Source organism: Heterocephalus glaber, unplaced genomic scaffold, assembly GCF_053883595.1.
Source record: "Heterocephalus glaber isolate CG9 unplaced genomic scaffold, H.glaber_assembly_v1.0 deba00000621, whole genome shotgun sequence".
In the NCBI taxonomy this organism is placed as follows: Eukaryota; Metazoa; Chordata; class Mammalia; order Rodentia; family Bathyergidae; genus Heterocephalus; species Heterocephalus glaber.
This window is the reverse complement of record NW_028258153.1, coordinates 13449055-13471228: the sequence shown is the minus strand read 5'-3', so window position 1 is coordinate 13471228 and position 22174 is coordinate 13449055. Positions and strand designations below refer to the sequence as shown.

The 22174-nt window shown below is 32.6% G+C and overlaps 1 protein-coding gene across 5 annotated transcripts in view; it reads right to left on the bottom strand.

The window, feature by feature from the left end:
* Erbb4 (erb-b2 receptor tyrosine kinase 4) overlaps positions 1–22174 on the bottom strand; it is a 1128010-nt gene that overhangs the window by 218019 nt on the left and 887817 nt on the right. For all 5 annotated transcript variants that reach the window (XM_004851107.3, XM_004851109.3, XM_013074521.3 and 2 more), the window contains 3 exons: positions 18891–19023; positions 14661–14783; positions 10443–10541 (listed from right to left, as the gene is read on the bottom strand). In XM_004851107.3, coding sequence (XP_004851164.1) covers positions 10443–10541; positions 14661–14783; positions 18891–19023 — 355 coding nt within the window. The remainder of the gene's footprint in view (positions 1–10442; positions 10542–14660; positions 14784–18890; positions 19024–22174) is intronic.

Here is a 22174-nt window from a genome sequence, read left to right as displayed (position 1 = left end):
CAGATTTGCCTATTATCTGTATGCATTATACCAAACATATTACTGATTTATTAAATTTCTTGAGGATACAAGAAAATTATAGTGAGTAGGGCAGAACTGAAATCAGGTGGGCCCTTAGATCTTAGTTATATTTTGTCAGAAGAAAAGAAAAAAATAAGAAAAAAGCAAAAACAATAACTGGTTCCCTTGGCTATTTTCTTACCAGGAAACAAATAAAAAAGGGAAATTTATCTCCAACCATAAATCCCAAATGTTTCATTTTCATTTTCCCAAGTTAACTTTCTCACCTAGCTAAGCAGCATTTTCTGCTATTATTAGCTGCTGGTCCAATATCAGCTGACCAGTGTCCGACAGACTCTGGTTCAATGAGCTCAGGGACTCCCAACGAACTGTATGCATGCAGACTTCTGCTTCCAGCTTCTAATTATTTTCTAACAGATAATGGAACATTTAAGTTCAGAGAGGTTAGATTAAACTTGTAAGTAGATCCAAACCCTATTATAAAATAATAGACTTGAAGATCACAGCAGAAAACTCTAAAACACTTAAGCTCTTTAGTTTTCAGATAAAGAAATGCTCATTCTTATCTAAATACACTGTGCCAAGCTTTATGTAAACAATAAGCAACAAGCATTCTCAAGATGACTTCTTGGGACCTGCAGTAGCATTTAGAAATGTTCAAAAGACTATGTTGATGTCTATGCCTGCTGGAGAGGGAGGGACCAAGCTATTCATACAGTATATAAAATACAAGTTACTATTTTGACAGGTGAAAGTATGCATTCTATAGTAATCCTTCCATGAAAAGTAGAAATTATGAAATTGAAAGTTTATGCAACATATGCCAAATATTTTTAAAATAAATTTAGAGAACTTGTCTTTTTGTTTTAAAATGAAAGCTATACACAGCTTGATTTTCTAATCAAATGGTAAGGGTGAATGACATAAATGTCATAAAGGAATAATAAATAAGAAAGTGACAAGACCATCAACAGGGCTTTGAGGAGCAGGAATACTTCTTGAGCAAAGCTGGATTGTCGTTGAGTGCAAGAGACAGCTTCAGGAACTCAGGAGACAAAATACACTTGGAATAAAAAGACTATGATTGAACTGCCATGTTTGATTCCTTGTAGCCTTTTCTCTGATTTAAACATTATCGTGTTGAGGAAGCAAAGGAATGGTGTGACAAGCTGGCTGACTTTGGAGCTTGAGACTTCTGTTCTCATACAGACTCTGACTTCCTTTACTGGTTTGACATGAGAACAGTGAGTCAACTACTTCATTCTTCTCAAAAATCAGGCTATTAATAAACATTTGTAGGCATTCTTTTGGTATCATGTGTCTGTCTTTATAAGTTATAATTTTGACCTTAATTTAACATATTTACTTCTAGGAAATATTTGGAAACTATTTCTATTAATTATTGATCATGGTGAATGTGATTAAGGACATACTAAACTAAATCCTTTTCACCTTGTCTTTAGTATGTCATTGATTTAAATTTTTGTCCAAATCCATTTTGTCCACTTCCATATTTTAAAGATTAGCTCTTATAGTTAACAATATAAGGAAGAATACTAATACAAATAAAACAGTATCCAAATTCATGCTTTTATACATAAAAGCCTCATTTAATCTAGATGAAAATCTCTCCCATGTAGCCCAGGTTTAATGACCACTGTTGAATGTGAAGTTAAATTTTAAAAATTAAAATTGTTATGCAACTAGGTGATTTCTAATTATGTACTTTAGATGACTCTTTCATTATGATTATTTCTTGAGGATAGTGAGGTTAAGGATATGGTGGCAACAAAGTTCTTGTTCACAAATTCCTCTGATGTAACAAAAAAAATCTGCTGCCAACTCATTCAGTTTCTGATAGGCCATTCTTGAAAATACTACAAATAAAAATGCATCTGAACAGTACAGCACTGGTATGAGTTACAGTGAAGAATTCTTTTGATCATTTTGAAAAAAGTATCATAACAGAATTGCAACATATCCTTGTGAAGTAGTCACTTTTGTAATAATTTTACCAATACCAACCATTCAATGGTTCTTATAGACTATAACTATTAAATTGGCAAAGGTACATTTTCAAAAGGTAAAACAGGCATATATATATATATATATATATATATAAATCCATCTATATAATATAATCTATATAATAGATAGATATATAAATCTATCTATCTATATAGAGAGGTAGATATTTTTTCACTCTAGGATGTAGATATGATGTTTGGGTATATGTGTGTATCCCCTGCAAATAACACAGCATAACAATCCTTTGCTTCCTGAGTCAAATTACTTCTCTATGAATAAGTAAGATGACTTTGTGTAATATAATGTAAACCAGGACTTTTTGCAGATGGGCCCTTAATCCTGACGAAACAATACTTTTTTATCCCTTAATTTGCTAACAAATCATTTAAAAACTGTCTATTTCAAGGTTTGTTATGTCTCAGATTATTTGCTGATTTTCTAGAAATTCTATTTTTTTTTTTATTTTAGTTTGTCTTCTGGGCCAAAACTTTCTACTTTAATTTTATGAAAATTCTTAATATTATAAAGCAATTTCTCTTACAGCTACAATCAAAATGAGTGGGGGAAATTCCCTAAATCCTTGTAATTACCAAATGTTGGTTTGAATGAAATCAGAAATTGCACATGACCAGTCTAATTCTTTTTCATTTCTGTGGGAAGAAAATCACATCTTTTCAATATGTATGAAATTCGCCAAATTATAGTGTTGAAGAAGCTAGAAAATACCTACAATGTGGAAGGCTATGAATTAAATAGACTGCTGATTTCCATTCACCAATTTAAACATTGGTGGTTGTCTATGTACTCTTTCGAAATGTCCTTCCATTTACACAATTTCAGGAAGTGTTCTGGAGAAACACACAAGGTCAAAAAGCTCAAGGAGTCAATGTTGAAGCTTACAGAGAACAAGCTGTTTTAGTTTAGACAGTCTCTTTTAGGTGCTTCAAGAGAAAAATTAAGCTTCTCAAGTACTTTTCCTGGTTTCAAACTCTTTAGTAACAGTTAAGGCAATATTTAAAACTCAAGTTTTAGGAATTCAGTTGTGTTACTGGGGATGATCTATAGTCTCTGTATAATCAATTTTTAGAATTTGTTTTTGTCATAGTCTATGATAAAATCAACTTCTTTTTTCTTTTCACATGGGATCCAATCCTTATATCTTAACTGCAATTGGAACAGAAGTAAATGGGGAGGGGATAAAGGAGAAAGGGGATTCGGCAGATTTTACTCAAGGGGAGCAAACACTATCTAAAATTACTACGGAAGATTCCAGGAACTCAGGATTAAGATGCTAAAATGAAGTTTGGTACAACTCTCCCAGGAATAGGGAAAATGTTCAAGGAGTATTTCACAAATTCTCTATAGTAAGATTTTTTAGTGGGAAGAAGGGCAATTTATTGGTTTCTTGTGTCCAAGGTTTTCCCTACTCTAAAAGCCTTCAGAGGGTACACTGGGTCCTTCATAAAGAGTCAAGAGGGAAAGTCTATTTCTCAGCGACCTGCTTAGTTTTCTGGATTCAAGGCATCTATTACATTGAATTTGTAAACATAAATAAGAGATAAACAATATAAATAACTTAAGAGAAATGATCCAAGTACAAGATGCCAAAGATGGGATTACCGAGGTTAAAATATATCACACACAATAATTATGCTCAAATACAGAGGGCTTAAAGGAAGACTAAACGTCTTTAAAAATACAAAGAAAAAATAAACCCATTCCGTAACTTAACTGTGCAGTGAATGCGTTTTCCAACCATGCGTTCATACTGTGCTTACTATGAGATATGCAGGGAGTGGTAAACAGAAATTGTCACTGTCATCTAAAATCTTGTAGTCTAGGGACAGAGTGGGATTCTGCAATAAAACTAAAACAAATACAATTAATATAGAATAGCTTATTGTGGTAGATGCTATAAAGGAAAAACATCTGAGAACAGTATAAGTAAGACTAAGAGGTCAGGAAAGGACTCTTTGAGGAGACAGACTGAAAATTTAAGGATAATTAGAATGTCACTAGCTATAATTGGGAGATAAAAGCTACAGATGAGAGTATGGCCCAGCTTGGTTGTAAGGGGACTGGAAAGTGAAGAGAAAGATAGCTGGAAAAGTAATCAGGAGCTATGCAAGGCAAGACTTGGCTATTTTATTTCAGTGATGATTTTATGCAGAGGAATGACACAACTTGGGCTTTGCATTAAAGAGTAAGGGAATTAAACTGTTAAGTTATTCTCACAATTCAAGCTGAAAAAGACAATGGTTTGGATGAAAGTAATGGCAATGGAATATAAAAAGAAGAGGATGCTATCCAAATTAATTTTGGCATGGAATCAAACCTTTGCTCTTCAACTGTAAGTGTGTAGTTTGAGGAGTTGTGATATTCAAGGAAGAATTCAAAGTTTCTGGTAGCAAAACCTGGCAGCTAGAGACACAAATCATTTCAAGAGGTAAAGCTGAAAGCAGAAGAGAAGATGAACATATCCACTGTGCATGTTTTACATTTGAGATGCCCTGAGATTTCAGTGTGTCAACCTGAAGGAGAGAGATGGAGTCAGATTCATAAAGGAGACTGTGGATGGAATTTGATAATCTAAGGAGATGATCTAGAGAAAATATGTACATTGAAAAAAGGACTAGACACTGGCACTGAGAAGTTTCACTGTTTTCAGGATTGCTTAATGCCAACATGATTTTGAGAAACAGGAAAGATGTATTAAGTATCTGACTATAATAATGGGACAAAAATTTAAGTTGGCCACACAGGTTTGTGAAGAAAAGTGGCAGCCTAGGGTTAGTGAGACATAGGAAAGTCAGAGCAATGAAAATGAACAAAAGGAGGACATTGGAAAATTCCCTGTATGCTACAATTAGTTCAGAGCAGTGTTTCCTCTGATGGTTTTTCTATACAATATGAGTTGATAAAATAAATATACCAAAAAGTATTTACTTTAGTTCCTGGGAATTTTCTATTTCCTCTTTCTATTTCTTCTTCCCTTTCTGTTTCTTTTCCCTTCCTCTCTTCCTCCTTCCCTCATTCTTTTTTCCTTTTTTCACTCCTCCCTTCTTTTTTCCTCTCTTGTTTTAGTAGACATTTAAAAGACTTTAAGTTCTGTTTCTAATGAAGTTTATAGATTCTTTTTCTAAACATAACATTTAACTATTAAAAGCAAGTACACTCTGTAGAGCTACTTAAATTTGTTTTACTTATAGTCTTTCTTAAAGAAAGGAGGATTTGTTAACTAACTGTTCAAGATCACACTAATAGTATAGGACCCTGTGACCAGTAATGGGCCTTAAAAAGAAAAAAAAATTGAATTTATTCACATTTCAAAGAGATGAGTGTATTAATTCATGTAAATGAAGAAAACCTATAAGGGTAAAAGATATAATTGGATTCAATTACATGAATTTTTAAAAATTCACTATTAGTATGACATGAATTTTTAAATATCCCCTATTAGTATAACAGGATCTAGCTAAGAGTTACAGTTGACTGTATGAATCCAAACACAGGAATCTTTGTAATGTGACAATCTTATGGAATAAAACAGCTTTTCAAATAATTTTTCAAGTCTTTTATATTTTAAGAAAATATATAAACTACTATTGAATTTTATTCATCTCACACCACTGAAATCAATTAGCATTGAAACAACTCCCATTAAGATCGTATCATAAAGGCAATGTAGAGATGAGAAACATAAACACAAGCCTGTGAACTTTTTTTCAGAGAATAGCAAAATAACAGTGATATGAGATAAATAAAATTTCTTATGATGTAAGTAGAGAAAAATAAGTTCTTTATTTAATAAGAATACTGCCATTTACACAATGAGGTTCAGTGACGTAAAACACATTCCCTTTTATCACCTTACTGGGAACCACGTGGTGAACTTGGTGTGGGAACACTGAAATTGAAGCCCAGGAAATTCACATAAGGACAAAGCCAATATTGTTTGTCACTGGAATTTAGGATAATTACAGAATTCCTTCAACCCCGCTTATTTTTTAAAGAAACAAATAATTTAAGTAAAACACTGAAAAACAATGTCAACTGATAATAGGCTTAAATTTCAGGGGAAAAATACTGAGTGATGGGAAGTCAGGAAAGCTAAGAGCCTGTGTCATTTTACCAGACATGGTTTCCTGTCTCAGGAATCCTGCTCAATAATATCATTGCTTAGGTATGTGTCCTTAACCATAAGATGGATTTTAAAAAACAACAAAACCCCCACAAAAAGCCTACATTTTCCCAATGTAATTGTACTACTGAAATAAAATCTAGTAGCATGTGTAAATGCAGTCATTCTTCTTACAAAGGTGGACTTTAGGGTCATTTTCTTAATGTTATTCAATGCGATCTTCTTTTATGGGAAGGAAGAATGTACTGGCCATTCACTCACAGTGTGTTTTTACTGTCATTATGAATCCATTAGATATATTCAAGTGAGCTAAGTAACAGCCTTGGGACCAAAAATTCTCCTCTTGCTTTTAGTATAATATTTAGTAGAATATAAATTGTTCCATATTTATTATTTTTCCTATGGAAAAAATTCTCATAAAGTATAAAAGTCCTCTGCTTTGCCCTTGGGTATCAATAGAAATGTTGGACATGATGATGAGTTTTTATTAGTAAGTTGTTTCATTTGTTAAAATAACCAGTACAGCTCTGTTGGTATATATTCCTCATTTAACAACAGAGTTCTGTCTTTGCATCTAGGTTGTTAGATAAATTGGTTGCTAAATGAGGAATTGTTTATAGTACGTATACTACAATATTCAGAACAAAGAAATGGTCAAAGGAAACTCCAACTTGATGACTTCACTTTTATTTGCATAACTCTTACATGCAGTACTGTAATGTGTAACAGAACATAAAACCACAGAACTGTCTGTACAGTACAAACTTCAAAAATTACACTACTGTGTAAATAAGGTATACTGTACAAAAATATATTGATGCTTTATAAACAAGATGTACAGAATTGTACAAAAAAAGATCAGTCATAAATCAGAGCACTGGGTCATTAGTCCAAACAGCACACCTTGATCTTAAGTCCAAGTAGTCTCTAAGCAGGTAGGTCATCACATGAAAAAAAAAAAAATATATATATATATATATATACACACACATATATATACACATATACATATATGGTTATTGAAACCGGATTATTCTACTCAAATGTAAAGTTAGAAGAGGTGCAAAGGGATCTAACACTTAAGAAGAGTATGCCATTACCATTTTCTTCAGAAGCTTTATTTTTCTTCTACAAAATGTTACACAACATACACAGTGTCCTTCTCTCCCTGTTATCCTCAAATGACAGACAGGAGTTGGTGTATGGTTTATAGCTCCCTGAAACCTTGAGGAGGGTAACTCATGAGTATGTCTTACACTGGCTATCAGTGTCTATCCAGGAGACAGAAGCTTGAATCACTCATAATAGCAGCTAACTTTATTGATTCCTCTGTCTTTTTCCACCCTACTAATAAGTCTTTTACCACCAAAATGAATTTCTTTCAGTGAAATCCTTGTTTCTTGAGTAGCTTCTGTTTCTGGAAGTACCTAAACTAAGATCTATGTCAACATACTACTTTTAACTTAGTAACTCTGGAATATTTGTAATTTCAACTTAATCTTTAGGCTCAAGTTACAAATAATATTTCTTATACAAACTTTTTATCATGGCTTGATATGTTATACAAAGAGTTATGATGACATATACACATAAGAGATGAGCTGAATATGAAGGCGTGAAAAGTAGCTCTATGTTTACATGAAATTTACACTAACTGAATTAAAATACTGAATTTTCCACCATTTAATAGTCAAACTATTTTAATCATTGTGATGCTATCTGTCCAAAGTTTTAAAAGGAGTCGCCAATATACTAGGAAGTGTTTCTGCCTGGTATTTATTGAAACTATGCCAACAGCAGTTCATCAATCTTTTAATTTTCACGCAGTTATTCACAAATAGGAGAGGCACAGTCAAAGTATTTTCCTTAATTTTTTAACATTAAAAAAGAGAGTTTTTTGGAGAGAGTCTAATGGTTACCAAATGCATCCACCATCCAGGAAAATGACTCCTCTCATGGCTCAATCAGAGGCTCATCTAAAATTCAGCAGAAATCTAAGACTACAAGCTGTCATCCCTACTTCTGTTTCCATGGAAATAGGCTTCAGATCAAGGGGAAAAAAGGGATGGGGTTAGTAGCTTTCAAATAATCATTCAAAATCATGATTAGGTTTTTAGAGCTTCCTTTTTAGGTGATTATTTTGTAGCCTCTTAACCCCCTTTTGCCAGTCTGTTTCCATGGAAATATGACAAAAATGGCTGTCCAGGCCTCCAGGAGAGATTATTAGCATTCTTGTGAATTTCAGCTTTGGCTGCAGCCTAGGCTGAAGAAGATCATTTTATTTATCAGTTTTATATATTAACCTACCGTGTTTTTACTTACTGTAATTTTTCTTTATAATTTCTACTTTCTTTAAAAATTATCTTCTCAAATTTATAGCTATTATCAAGTAAAGTCGAATAATTGAGAAATCACTGCAAAAGACTTCAGTTTTAAATTGAAGTACATGATCCAAGACATGTAACTGGAAGAGGTGTCAACACCTTTAGAGAACCACTGAAGAAAATATTAAATTCTTACTGAACACAATACTTATTCGATAGGTGTTGGCAGATGAGCAACAAGGATGATATTAAATGTTTTGTAACTATTAATCCACAGAATTAACCGTTCAGAGCAGCTAGTTTGTATCTGCTGATTATCAGGTCTATTATGCAACCATCCATGAAAAAGTTAAGCTAAAAATTCCCTTACATAAGGTACTTAGTATTAAACTCAAATAAATTATTCAAGGTAAGACACTAAGCTACAAAACAGCTTTAAAGAAAATCTGGGTAGAATATATAGGAATCCATCTAAAAATAATCAAAGTGCATATGGTTGTATCATCTTCCATATAAAGGTCATTGAAAAATCAAAATCATTCTTAAAACTGAGGACATTATGTTAAAAAAATAGAGAAAGAATATATACGGCCCTTCCCTAGAATCCCTGGCAAGATATCTTGTTTTGAATATGAAAAAGTAACAGCATGCTACATATATAATTTTATTCCGTTCTGCTCTCTGATTTGCTGAACAGCTCAATCTATAGTTTTTGCTCCAGGAAATCTTAAATTTCTGATTGACATTATAAAATACTTTCATTCTGTAGAACTCCCTTATTATTCTATAGTTGGGAGCTTTTTGCTTATAGATTTGTCTTCTGAACATGAAATTGACAAAAAGCAAATTTTAATTGGCAATTATCAGATTAAGATTCTAAGCTTAAATTTAGCCAAGATTAATTTACTATTGAAACTAATCTCATTTTCAAATTGATCATAACCATAACAAAGTAAAGCAGCTCAATTAATTCTTCAAATCATAATCACTACTCCCAAAACATAATTTGCCATACTAGTTAAACACACAGTTTTTGAAAGCAGTGGCTGGCTCTCAAACCAAATCTAGTATGAGTCTTGTTGGTGCAAATAGAGCCTTACTGGAACACAGGCATGCCCATTACATTTTGGCTTGTTTGCTTATTTTTTTTGCTTTGTCTTAATTACCTATGGATGCTTTTCCACCAAAAAGGTCAGAGCTGAGCTGCTACAGAGAAGACATGGTTTGCGATTCCTGACCCTTAAGAAAATACTTACTGACCCTGCCAGGTCCAGGCGCCTGCTCTAAGGCTAATCCTACCATCTCCTAAACTTGTGACCTTGAGTTAACCCGGGCTATTGTGCTATCAGGATTAGATGAATAAATATTTGTAAATTATTTCAAATAATTACTGCTTCAAAAATATTATTTATTACCTAGACCTTAGCACTTTTTAAGCACTTTGTAAATATTACCATTATCAGTATCACATAGACATTTCTATCTAATTCAGTATAACTAATTTTAAGAAATCCTTTCATGACACCTGATTGTTCAATGTAAGTAGTGATTGATGGTTGTTAAATACATTTTTCAATTCAAATTATGGATTACTTTCACTTAAATTATGTTTGGCTCTGTTTACCATAAAAACATGAGAACATTACATGCTTGATTCACAGAAGATAATTCACTTTGAGGATGTGAAATATCTTCAAATTTCAAACATAAATTCTAGTTCAGCACCTAGGTAGGTAGTTGTGAAGCAGAAGTTATCTACAAGTTATAATATAATGTAGACTTAGAAATTTCATTTAAATACATAACTTCCAGAGAAGAAACTTTGTAACATTTACGCTTTCATTTTTTTGACTCTCAAAATAGGCTGTATATTTGAGTAATGTAAAATGGATAAAAACATCAGTGTGTGGCTGCGTATAGGTACTCACATCCATGAACTCCACATTGGCCTTGGGACCAGTTGTCTCATTGAGAATCTTAATAGCTACAGGAATCTTCACTGTTTCTCCTTCAGGAACCCAAATACCCTTTAGGGAAAACAAATCACATTAAATCTACATTAAGACATATATAACATTTATAACAGAAATAAAATTTGACTTAACCTCTCAACCTACTAATTACTTTAAAATTCTATATTCTTTCATTCAATCAATGTTTAGTACATGTTATGTGTCACAAGTTATTCTACATATTTATTGTCTAATTGCATTATGTGATGATGACATAGATATCTGCTTTCAAAGTGTTTGTTATGGATTTCAACTTGTATGCATGAGAAAAAAATGGATAGTAAAGAAAGCATAGAAATGGAATAGAAAAACAGTATCATTTAGATGATCTTGCAAGCTTCGCAAGCCTTTGAGAAGGCTATTACACTTAAAATTCTGATTGTCTCAACTATAATTTAAAGAATGGGCTAAGTCATGTTGGAGACTCTTCAGCTTTAATATTATCTATCTTCAAACTAAAGCAGAGTTGTATGTTCTTAAAGTTCAGACTGACTTAAGAAATATTTTTCAAAGGTGAATATTTTAGAGTTAGTTTTCAAAGGCACATACTAGGGATATTGAACACATTAATTTGCATATATTATTAAATTCTGCGTGCATGTGAAAGTTTTTATTACCTCTGAAGTCAACATAAAATATTTATATTGACCATTGTTAATTATTTCCATTAACATATAGAACATAACAACTTCACAGCATCTACGCACTGGAAGAGGATATAGTTAATAACAATAAAGTTGATAATATTTGAGTAATGTAAAACATTAAGCTAAACATTAGCATTTGTGAGTAAATGGAACTGAAACACTTAAATGAGGTTAATAATTTTGATAAGATATACAAGGATGCATGGAAGAATATAGTTTAGAACGCATATTGGCCAAATGAACAGAGAAGCAAATATGAAGTCACAAGGGGAAAAGGATTTCAGATTTTAACTTATTTTATATATATATATATATATATATATATATTTTTTTTTTTTTTTTGGTACCGGGGATCAATTTCAGGACCTCGTGCTTGCCAGGCAGGCACTGTGCCACTGAGCTACATCCCTGGCCCCAGATTTTAACTTATTAATCCTGACATCAACAAAGACTTCTTAAGACAGTATTAACAATAAAATGAAAGAAAGACAAAAATAGTCTGTTGTTCCTGAACAGATCATCTATACTTCATGTTTTCTTAATATCAGCTCCTTGTGGTCATTTAAAATCAAAAGATTTTAAGTTTTTCACTTTGATCAATCATAGTAAAATGTAATATATTTGTGTTAAGTAAAATTGTAGCAGTCTGAGAAGAGAAGCACAATGCTTCTAAATCCTAATGTTACTGGATCCAGGTTTTTAGTGTTTTGAACAAAGAACCAAGCAGGACACCCAGAGAGGCAGCCAAGTCAAAGAGCTCTCCATAAGGGAGAGCCAGCCAGTGACGAGAGCTCACCACTTGGAGGAGTTTTGGTGTTGAAGGTTTTAAGAATTAGAGTTTGAGGCAGGATTGAAGGGTTGGTCTGAGGTTTTGCTCTTGCCAATAAATGATTTGGCTCTGGTCCTTGGTGAGGAAGTGGAGTTTTTGACCCCTTATGGCCACTGGAGGAACTAACCATAGGGATGTATGTCAAAACTGCATAGTCGATGACATGGTTATTAGTTAGGGCCCAGTCACCCTGGAGGCTTACTATATATAACTTGAGTTACCTGGTTTCTTTCTCCCCGTGTATTGAGACCCGATTATCCTGGGTTAATGTTTAACTCAGAATGTGGCTCTAGATGAGAAACTGAGCTCCAAGGAGGGCCCTTTCTTTTCTCTCTTAACAATTTTTAGCTACCTCCTGTCTTGACTAATAAAGGAAAAGTATATTAACTTTTAGAAGGTAAATTTAAGGTTACATTTTTTGGGTTTTTTTTGGTTTTTTGGTACTGGGGATTGAACTCGGGTCCTTGCGCTTGCAAGGCAGGTGGTGGAACCACTGAGCTAAATCCCCAGCCCCTGAGGTTACATTTTTTGTGCAGAATCAATGGGCAAATGTATATGTCAAGTGCAAAGTAATATTCTGAGCTCTTTGTGCTATAAAATTTTTAAAAAATTAAAACAGAAATAGGTAAAAAATATATGAGCTCAATATCAATAGGTTTACATTTTCTCACTGATGGCATCCAGGGTGGAGAATACACTTACTATTATTCAATAAAATAACTACAGACAGAATCACTTCATAAAGATGTCACATCAACATTAAAATATTCCTAAAGTACACTTTTAAAATAAAAATATGATTTCAGTGAGAATTAATTTATCTTGCTTTGGAAAAAAATTTAGACATTATTTTCCAGATCTGACCAGATGAAAACTCAACTATGCTCTTACCCATCATATTGGTTCTAATAATATATGCTTAAACACAGCATATCTCCATTTGGGAGGAAAAATTAACAAATAATTTACCAACCAGTTTATGTTTCTGTGGTTAACAATAATCCTTTATATACTTCAATACAGTATATCTTATAATACAGTATATATCTTATAATACAGTATATCTTATGCTTTATTGATAAAAACTGAAGACTAATTATACACATTCCAGGCATAAAGTTCAAACAAACTTGTAGAGCTTCCCAAAAGCTTTCTTACATGTAATTTTAATTAAAATAAAATAATCATTAAAAGTAAATCATTGTTTTTAGTAGAAATATCATTAAAATTATATTTTTAAATGCTAGCATTTCCCCTGCTGATGTCATTCAATAGTATTTAGTCTTGAATTATAGAGTCTCCATGGTTTAAAATGAAATTTAGTTTCCAGATCATATTATCTTTAAAAAACTATAAAGGTGATTATAATTTAGAAATAATCGAAGAGTGAGTTATTTTAAAAATGAAAGTTTGTTATAATACATTTAAAAATACATTTAAAAATGAAAGTTTGTTATAATAAATTTAAAGCTGGCTGTTTATCTTTGTCTCTCTTCTCCATAATCACATACATTTGTCTTACACTAAATTTTATTAATGTGTCATAAGAGAAGGAAACTCTAATACCTTTCTTTCTACTGACTTGTCCGATGGCTTAGAGCAAAAAACCCCAGTTATATCTCCTTATCCTTTGTACTAGTCTTTTTGGCCTCCTCTCCAGACTGTATTTATCCCAGCATATTCAAAATAAATTTCCAGAACTATAGTAAAGGATGTTATAAAAAGTATTAACCCAGTAGACTTTTGTATTCTTGCTATTGACCATCAAAATAAATGTCACCATAATTAACCTTGGGCCTGGCCTCTGGATTGGTTTTATAATTAAGCTAAATATGTAAACAGGCAAATGTCATCATTTGAGCTTTCCCTTTCAGAAAATACCTCCTACTGAAAATTCATAATGTTATCCTTTCCTCAAGCAGGCCTGAATTTCTCATATAAAGTTAATTTTTAGTTTGCACATAATGGGCAGCACATCAAAATGATGAGCATTAACTAATAAATTATATGTGTAAAAAGCCAGCCAAAATGGCTTAAAATGCATTTCTAGTCTATTAACAGATCAGCATGTTCAAATGAGTTCTAAAGGGATCAGATGGTAGAGTTCTGATAAGTATGCTTGTAGGTAAAAGAGGAAAGAAAGAAGAGGAAGAAAGTGTAGTATTTTGCCTGGACATGACTGAGATTTCATGGAGCACTGTGTAGCAGGAAGGGGAAATGGGCTGTTCCGGGTATTTTTGAGAGAAATGAAAATCTGTCAAAGGGAGGACACATTTTTTTTTTTTTTTTTTTTTTTTTGGTACTGGGGATTGAACTCGGCGCCTTGCACTTGTGAGGCAGATGGCAGAACCACTGAGCTAAATCCCTGGCCCTAGAGGACATTTTTGAAAGGGATCCAAAGGACACTGAGAGAACAAACTATATTTGGCTTTGTACCAGCATTTCCTGCCTTCTCTCAAGACTGTATTTATCCCAGCTTGTTCAATAAAAATTAATGAATTCATTTGTGCAGCAACTAATATAAAAGTCCTCCTCTCTGAATATTAAAAGGAAATTAAGTTGGCTAAAGTAATTACTTTGTCTATTATTTTTTTTGAAAAGTCTGAAACAAAAGTTAAATAACTGATGGTTTTGTTTGTGTGTGTGTGTGTTACTTACTTTATAAACAGTTCCAAAAGCACCTGAGCCAAGGACTTTTATCCTCTTTAGTTCAGTTTCTTTCAAAATACGAAGTTGAGCTTGATTGGGTGCTGTGCCACTAGGAGTTAAGGGTTCTACCAACTGTAAAACAAGGAGGTAAGATATATAACTATCTACCCAATAATCAGTCTCTCTCTCTCCCTCTCTCTCTCTCTCTTTCTCTTATTCTCATACATGCAAAAACACACACTATTGTTTTCTTTGACCAGAAATTTTTGAATATGACCCACTCATGATCATAGACACACATTTAGGCACTCCTTCAGACACTATCTTTTCTATTTTCCAACTTTTTGATTGGGTGTGTTCAAATAACAAATATACCCTACTTTGAGATATGCTAGGCTAGGAGATAATGATTCATCATAAAAAAAATACTACCTTCTTAGTACAAGAAGAGGGAAAAGAAGTTGGCCAGTGCCAATACCTCAGGACAGAATTTCTAACACTTATGTGACCTTATGAATTGCCTGTGTTTCTTGTCAAAATACAGATACTGGTTGGGGTATACCTGAAATTTTGCATTTTTACAGAACTCTAGGTGATACTTTGGTATGATAATGGTCTTTGAACAATAATGGTCTTTTACTTTTTAAGTAGCAAGGCCCTAAGTGTATTTTCTAGATCAAAATTTTTATGATGTGATTCTAGATCATAAGTGAGTGCTAGGGGATGCAAAGGAATAAAATAACTCTGGAGGTTATTGAGATTCAGTAGAGTACATATAGACATTAGTACTATTCATGGTTTCAGGCATGCATTGGAGGTCTTGAAACATATCATCCATGGATAAGGAGAATGACTGTGCATCAGAAAGATGATACCAAACAGCTTACATCCTTTGTTGAAATTTTAGGTTCAATTTCATGCTTAAGGAAAAAAGCAAATGAGAGAAGTAGGAGTGTGTTTTTTTTTTAAATTAAAAAGAAACTAAGCATTAAACAAAAACAAATAGCGTATTTTTTCTCTCCATAAGGAAATAATTAAAGGCTACTCCTAGGCAAGTTGTCTTTAAACTACTATACTATTTCAAAATTTGTGTTTACAGGCCCTATGGGCATCATGGCCTATTTAAAGAGTGGAAAAGAGTTTTAAATTTAGGTACATGTAGCAATAGCAGAATCTCAAGCAGAATATGGTAAAATTTATCAAAACTGAAGCTATTTTCTAATAGTTTGACAACTAATCAGGTTTTATCTCATTTTGAAATTTATAATGCAAAGTTGTAAGTTTGGTAATTTATCAATGCAGTCAAGTCCCATAAAAATAACTAAATTATTTGTTAAATCAGAGAAAGAATTTCCAGCAGACATTTCTCTTCTTCTGCAGGCAACTGTTCTCTACAGTAGTGTTTGATAGATTTTTATACACACACTGTGCAAGATAAGAAATTTTATAAATGATTTTTAAAAATTATATTTTAAATTTATATAAAATCACATGCAAAATTGGGAGGGATTTGGCACACTGGGCCAGATACTTGGAGTATTTATTAGCTATATATTCCTTGGCACAGACTGTGTAATAATTTCATATTTTGAAAACTGCACAGTGCTTCCTGAGATGTTGAATCTCCTATTGTTACTTTAGGTATTATTTTACATTTTCTACAACACATGTTTTCCAGGAATCTGAAAGCTATAACTTTAGGAGAAGCTTAATTCCACTTTCCAAACCAGTAGTATGAGAGTAGAAAGAGGCTGAGTTGAAGGTTGGAGGAGTGTATGCTGCTGATTCAAATGCACAGGGTTAGAAAGCAATTCATCCCTCTTGATGCACTCATTTCCCATCTGAGAAATAGGTGCAGCAATAACCACATTAGAGGGTCATGAAAGGGTAAAATGAGACTTACATAGGTAGAAATTCTGGAACATTATCAGGCACATTATAGGAACTCAATCTGTCACTCTTCAAGGGATATGATCGTATCCTCTTAAAGTATTTTTTAATCAAGGTATTTACTGATACATACTGCTTGTATCTCAATATATGGGTTTTGAAAAAGTATCTTTACTACTTTTATGCAAATAGAAGAAATGTATTGTGAAGCAAAATGATTCTGGGAAAATATTTCAATTTTCAATGAACTCCAACAATATATCAGGCTTTCAAAAATTTTTCATCTCTGTGGGCTGGGGATTTAGCTCAGTGGTTCTGCCGCCTGCCTCGCAAGCACAAGGAACCGAGATCAATCCCTGGTACCAAAAAAAAAAAATTTCTTCTCTAATGCAGATTTTTAGCTCTAGTATTTATGGATTTAAATAGTTTCTCTTAAGAATTTCTAGTGTTGGCTGAGCAAAATAGTGCATGCTTGTAATCCCAGCACTTGCGGGCTGAAGCAGGAGGATCACTGCAAGATTGAAGCTAACCTGAGACACATAGTGAATTCAAGGCCAGCCTCAACTATACAGGGAAACCCTGTCTCAAAAAATAAACAAACAAATAAAGAAATTCCTAGTCTATTTAAATGGTGGTTGAAAATTCTAATTATTGGACTTTTACTAGGAGAAAGAGGGGAAAGTCTACAGTTATCTATCCTGAAAAGATAGAACAATTTAGTGCTAAACAGTAATGTTCTATAAAAAATAAAATTCTCCTATAAAACCAATTGATATGCTTATTTAGCAATAAAATGACAATTTCATAGAAGGTACAGAATCAAAAGAAAGAAAATGAAGCAGCATAACTCTTTTCATAGTAAAAATTACTTCCCTGCACACCTAAATGTCCACTGGTATTCCCAGCCTTATGTTCTCCTCCATCTGTAGTTTCCCACCTTTCCAAATTCTCTCACTAATTGCTCTAAACTGGCCCGGAGGGAGAATATTATCTGCCTCTAGTACAATTTACCTCCTAGGTAAACTGAAATACACTCACAACACATGTGTAGTTCCCTCACTTTCATTCACATGTGATATTTTGAAAGCAATCAAGTTGGTCATTTGTAAATATCCATTTAACATACATGTTGCTATTGTGCCTTCTCCTCCATGGATTTTATTCCCATTATTTTGCTTGAACAAGTGTGTTTATTAGACACAATATTCAAATTTCAGAGAATTCCATCCTTAAAGCGCATTTTCCTATATGTAGCTGTAAACTAGTTTTCTGAAGCTTCCCCATGATTATTCTACACAGTTTCAAATTCTGAAGAAAAGGAATTAAAATCTATTTCATTATCAATGTGTAAAACTTTTGAAAGAATGAACATTCCCATTCCTGTTAGTGGTAAGAGGAAAATCCAGGTTACTGGAACACTGATGAGAGAAAATGAAACCTAGGTAGTCTAACTTCCAGAACAGAATTGCTCTGAATTGTTCAGGCTGGCACAGATGTGAGTATCAGGGGAAAGAAGTAGGGTGGGAGTTGAGAAGGGTCTGGTATTGTAAAGTCTTCTGTAATTGTGTTTCTTCTGTTTCCTGTACAATGAAAATTAACAGCTTGCACACTCAGTGTGGCAATGTAAAAAGAATTATAATAATTTATGGGTAATTTACATATTCACAATAACCACCATGCATAATATTAAATACTTCTCATAAATCGTGTTGTTAATTCTGTGTGATTACAACACTAAGCTTTATTCTGTAAGCTCAGTCTTTCATGGCTGGCATAATGGGATCATTGGCTACTGATTTAATGATGCTAATTACAGCACACATTTCTTCCCTATCTGGTTATATTTTGAACCAGAAAAAAAATTTTTTTTTTTTTGGTACCAGGGATTGAACTCAGGACCTTGCACTTGCAAGTCAGGTGGCAGCACCACTGAGCTAAATCCCTGGCCCTGAACTAGAAAACTTTTATTTCATTCTTATGCATTTCTACTTTTACCAATGAGATAACCTCTACCCAGACATTTTCTAGTTCAGTCTCTATTGAGATATCCTGTAAACAGAGTTTTCTAACAGAAGCTTCCACTGGGAAAAAAATCCAGATCTTTTTCCAAATACAGTAATTCCCTCTCTACTCTCTCTAAACAATAAATGTACTTTGACTACTTTTACTATATACTCTGCTTTTTCAGCAGTTTTGTATAAAATACAAAAAAAAAACTCCACTAAACTCTCAGCAAGAAATTGAGCAGAATTTTCACATAAATTAAAAAAACTGAGCATCAACTAAATCTCGAACCTAATGAAAAATCACTAAATAAGTGGGTTTAAAAAAAGGCAATGAACAACTCACCTCTGTTTCTAGAAATCTTCTTAAGGCTCTTTTCTTTTTGATGCTCTTCCTCCTAACATAAACTGCAAATGTCAGACCCACTATGACCAGGATGAAGAGCCCACCAATGACTCCAGCAGCAATCAGGGGAGTTCTGCCAACCAAAATGAAAAAAAATGTATGAAGAGAGAAAAGACAATAGAAGGAAAAGACCAGCTGTACAAGACATTATGGGCATTTCATAAATTTAGTCATTTACAGGAAGTGTAGATAAAAGTGCAGTAAGGCTGTAACAAAACCTTCCCCATGGCAGAGGAAGAAACTGCAGCTTTCTTATATTGTTTTTAACTAATATACCATGTATATACAACTAGTCTTAGGATGAGCAGCCACAACATGCCATTTGATGAAAAACTGTAAACTTTGGCAACAGAACTAAAAACATACTAAAAACACTGTTACATGAACATTTTAAATTATTTGTATCTACTATACATACATAAAAGAAAATTCATTTTAATAAGATATCTGGGGCGTATAATTTTATTTCAGTATTTTCTCAAAACCAGACTTTCTCAACAGTGGCACTATTGACACTCTGGGCTGGATGTTAGTTTGTTGTGGGACTCTCCCATGCATGTTAGGATGTTTAGCAACATCCCTCACATCCCTCAGCTTCTACCCACTGGATACCAGTGTGTGTCCATCCTCCACTCATGACAATTGCCAAACATCTGTTGATATCACCCTAGGTGAGAATCACTGTTCTAAACAGAAGTGAGTAATTTAGAAACATGTGAGTCTCCACATCTCTGGGAAATGAAGGTACCAATAAGAGTTGTTACTGTCAAAAGCACTATTTGAAACTCTGATAAGGACAAGAATGGTAGAATAATGGGCAAAAGAAAGGGAACTGGGTTAGACATTTTAAGAGTGATGGTAACAGGAGTATGTATTTAATTGAGAAGTATGTGTAGGCATCACAAATATATGTGATATACTTCTAAATATTACATGAAAAGATATAAAATATTCCAAGGTGAGTTAGGAAGAGATTAGAAATTTTATTTAAATGTTTTTCTAATTATTTTAAGCAAAGATATAGTTTTAAAGTGATCACTTTTTACTAAGATAAATTTTCTTTGCATGAGGAGTAATATTTGCAGTTTTTAACTTCTTATTCTCAAGTAAGTCAGTACTATGAACTTACAGTGGTCAGTTTCCTGAAAAAGATTAACTTCACATGTCATAGCAAATAACCTGAAGCAAAACACATGGATGTTACCTAATAAATATTTGACTACAAAGTCATGCTTGATATCATCACAAAAAAGAATTCCCTGCATGCCCATACTGTCCATAATAAAGCATTTTATAACATATATTCCTATTTTTAGAAGAACCTATTGTATACAGCTACATTATCTTAGAAAAAAATTACTTGCTCTTGCAAAATAAACTTTTGTGCAAAGATCGATCAGAAATAATGATAAGGGAAACTAAATAAAACCTTGAAATTCTAAAGAGCTCTTAAAAAAATCTGTGTAACTACTTCTAAAATGAAGTCAAGTCTTTTAAAGATCATGACTGCAATATTGCCATACAAAACTGTACAAAAATCTACAAAAGTAGTTCATCCTAAAGGTGGTTTCCTGACAGCTCAAACGACAATAGCATACTGAAATGTCTCTATAATTCAACTAGATTTTCCTAAATATGACTTTCTAAAGATATAAAAATCTATGCTGAGAAAATTAAACTGTAGCATAGACACAAACTCATCATTGTAATGTGTTTTCGTGTAACAGAGTTTTGTATATGCCAGTTAAATACGTATTTCAGAAAATATTTTATATTTTCAACCAAAGGCATCATTTTCAACTCAAGTACCTAATATACCCTGAAAAGTCACTACTACAGAAAGGGTTGTATTTTTGTTTCTTAAGCTCAATTTTTGTATTGCAAAAAGTTTTCCATATAATTGAGAAGAGTGTCAAACATTTTGTGAATTATAGATTTAGACCAAATTCTAAACCTTTACTACTTCATATTTTGTAAGAGAATTGGTAGTATGAATTTATGAAAATATATGTCCATTTCAACAACACTTTACATTTAAAAAGATGCTGTATCTTGGTTTTGTTTACTAATCATTTTTTAAGGATAGTTTCCAATAGAACAGAATAAGACACTTAATCTTTCAATCCTATTCTGGTGAAGATTGATTATTATGTAATTACTATTTAAGTTGGTAACTATAATCAAAATGAAACATTTAAAAATCAATAAAAATAAGTTTTGGATTTTTTAGTTAAGATTTATTTTCAAAATTTTCTACAACCATTCTTGTGGTTGCTTTGAAGACTTTTTCTTTTCTTACCACTCTACAAGAATGGTAGAGATACAAACAACCTGAAGAAATGAAGAATTACAACTTTTACAGTTTCTGCACCTAAAAGTTGTACATAAGTGTTTGCCTGGATATTTTAAGAGGGAAAATTCTTCATATTCTTGCAGAATTTTCTCTTAAAAATAAATAACCACAAAGAAGCAGACAGTAAATCCAAGAAGAGACAACACTCTATAAGACAACTTGCAGTGAATTTCATGCAGTTAATGACATAAAATTTATAAGTGACCATTAAGGATAAAGAAGACTTCATAGGTCTGTGAAATGCAATCCTGGAATGATTCCTGATTTGGACAAACTAGTGATACTCCTATATAGAAAAACATGGTAAGTCTGAATATGCATTAGTATCAGTTAAGATGAATATTTGCTGTCATAGGAAGACATGGACCATAAACTGGCAAGACTGGATTACAAAATAGGGAGATATTAATATGTGAAAAATGTATTCTTATATGTATAGATATGCCTCTAGAAATGTAGATCTAGAATATAAAATATGACACTAAATAGTATTTCTAGGTAGTATAAATATAATGCTTTTCTTTTATTTTTCTACTTTCATTTATGTGTATTTCCTAATTTCTGATATGTTTATATTTCTTTTGAAATAAAAATTAATTAAATTTAAGAAAAATATAGAAAAAATAAATCTTTGCCTGTAAACTCAATTTTTATAACAACTACCTTGTTACCTTTTTGGTTGAATGTTTGTTACAATTTTTTGATTAAGATTTCATTTTGCTATTCCCTGTTGACTACTACAATCTAAGTACTTCTGCATATTTTCTATTCATTACAGTTTAATGCTTGAACATTTTTAATAGCCATTAAGTTTCTTACAATTAAAATTATATTTCAGAAAACCAAGTTAATCTGAGAAGTTAACATTATT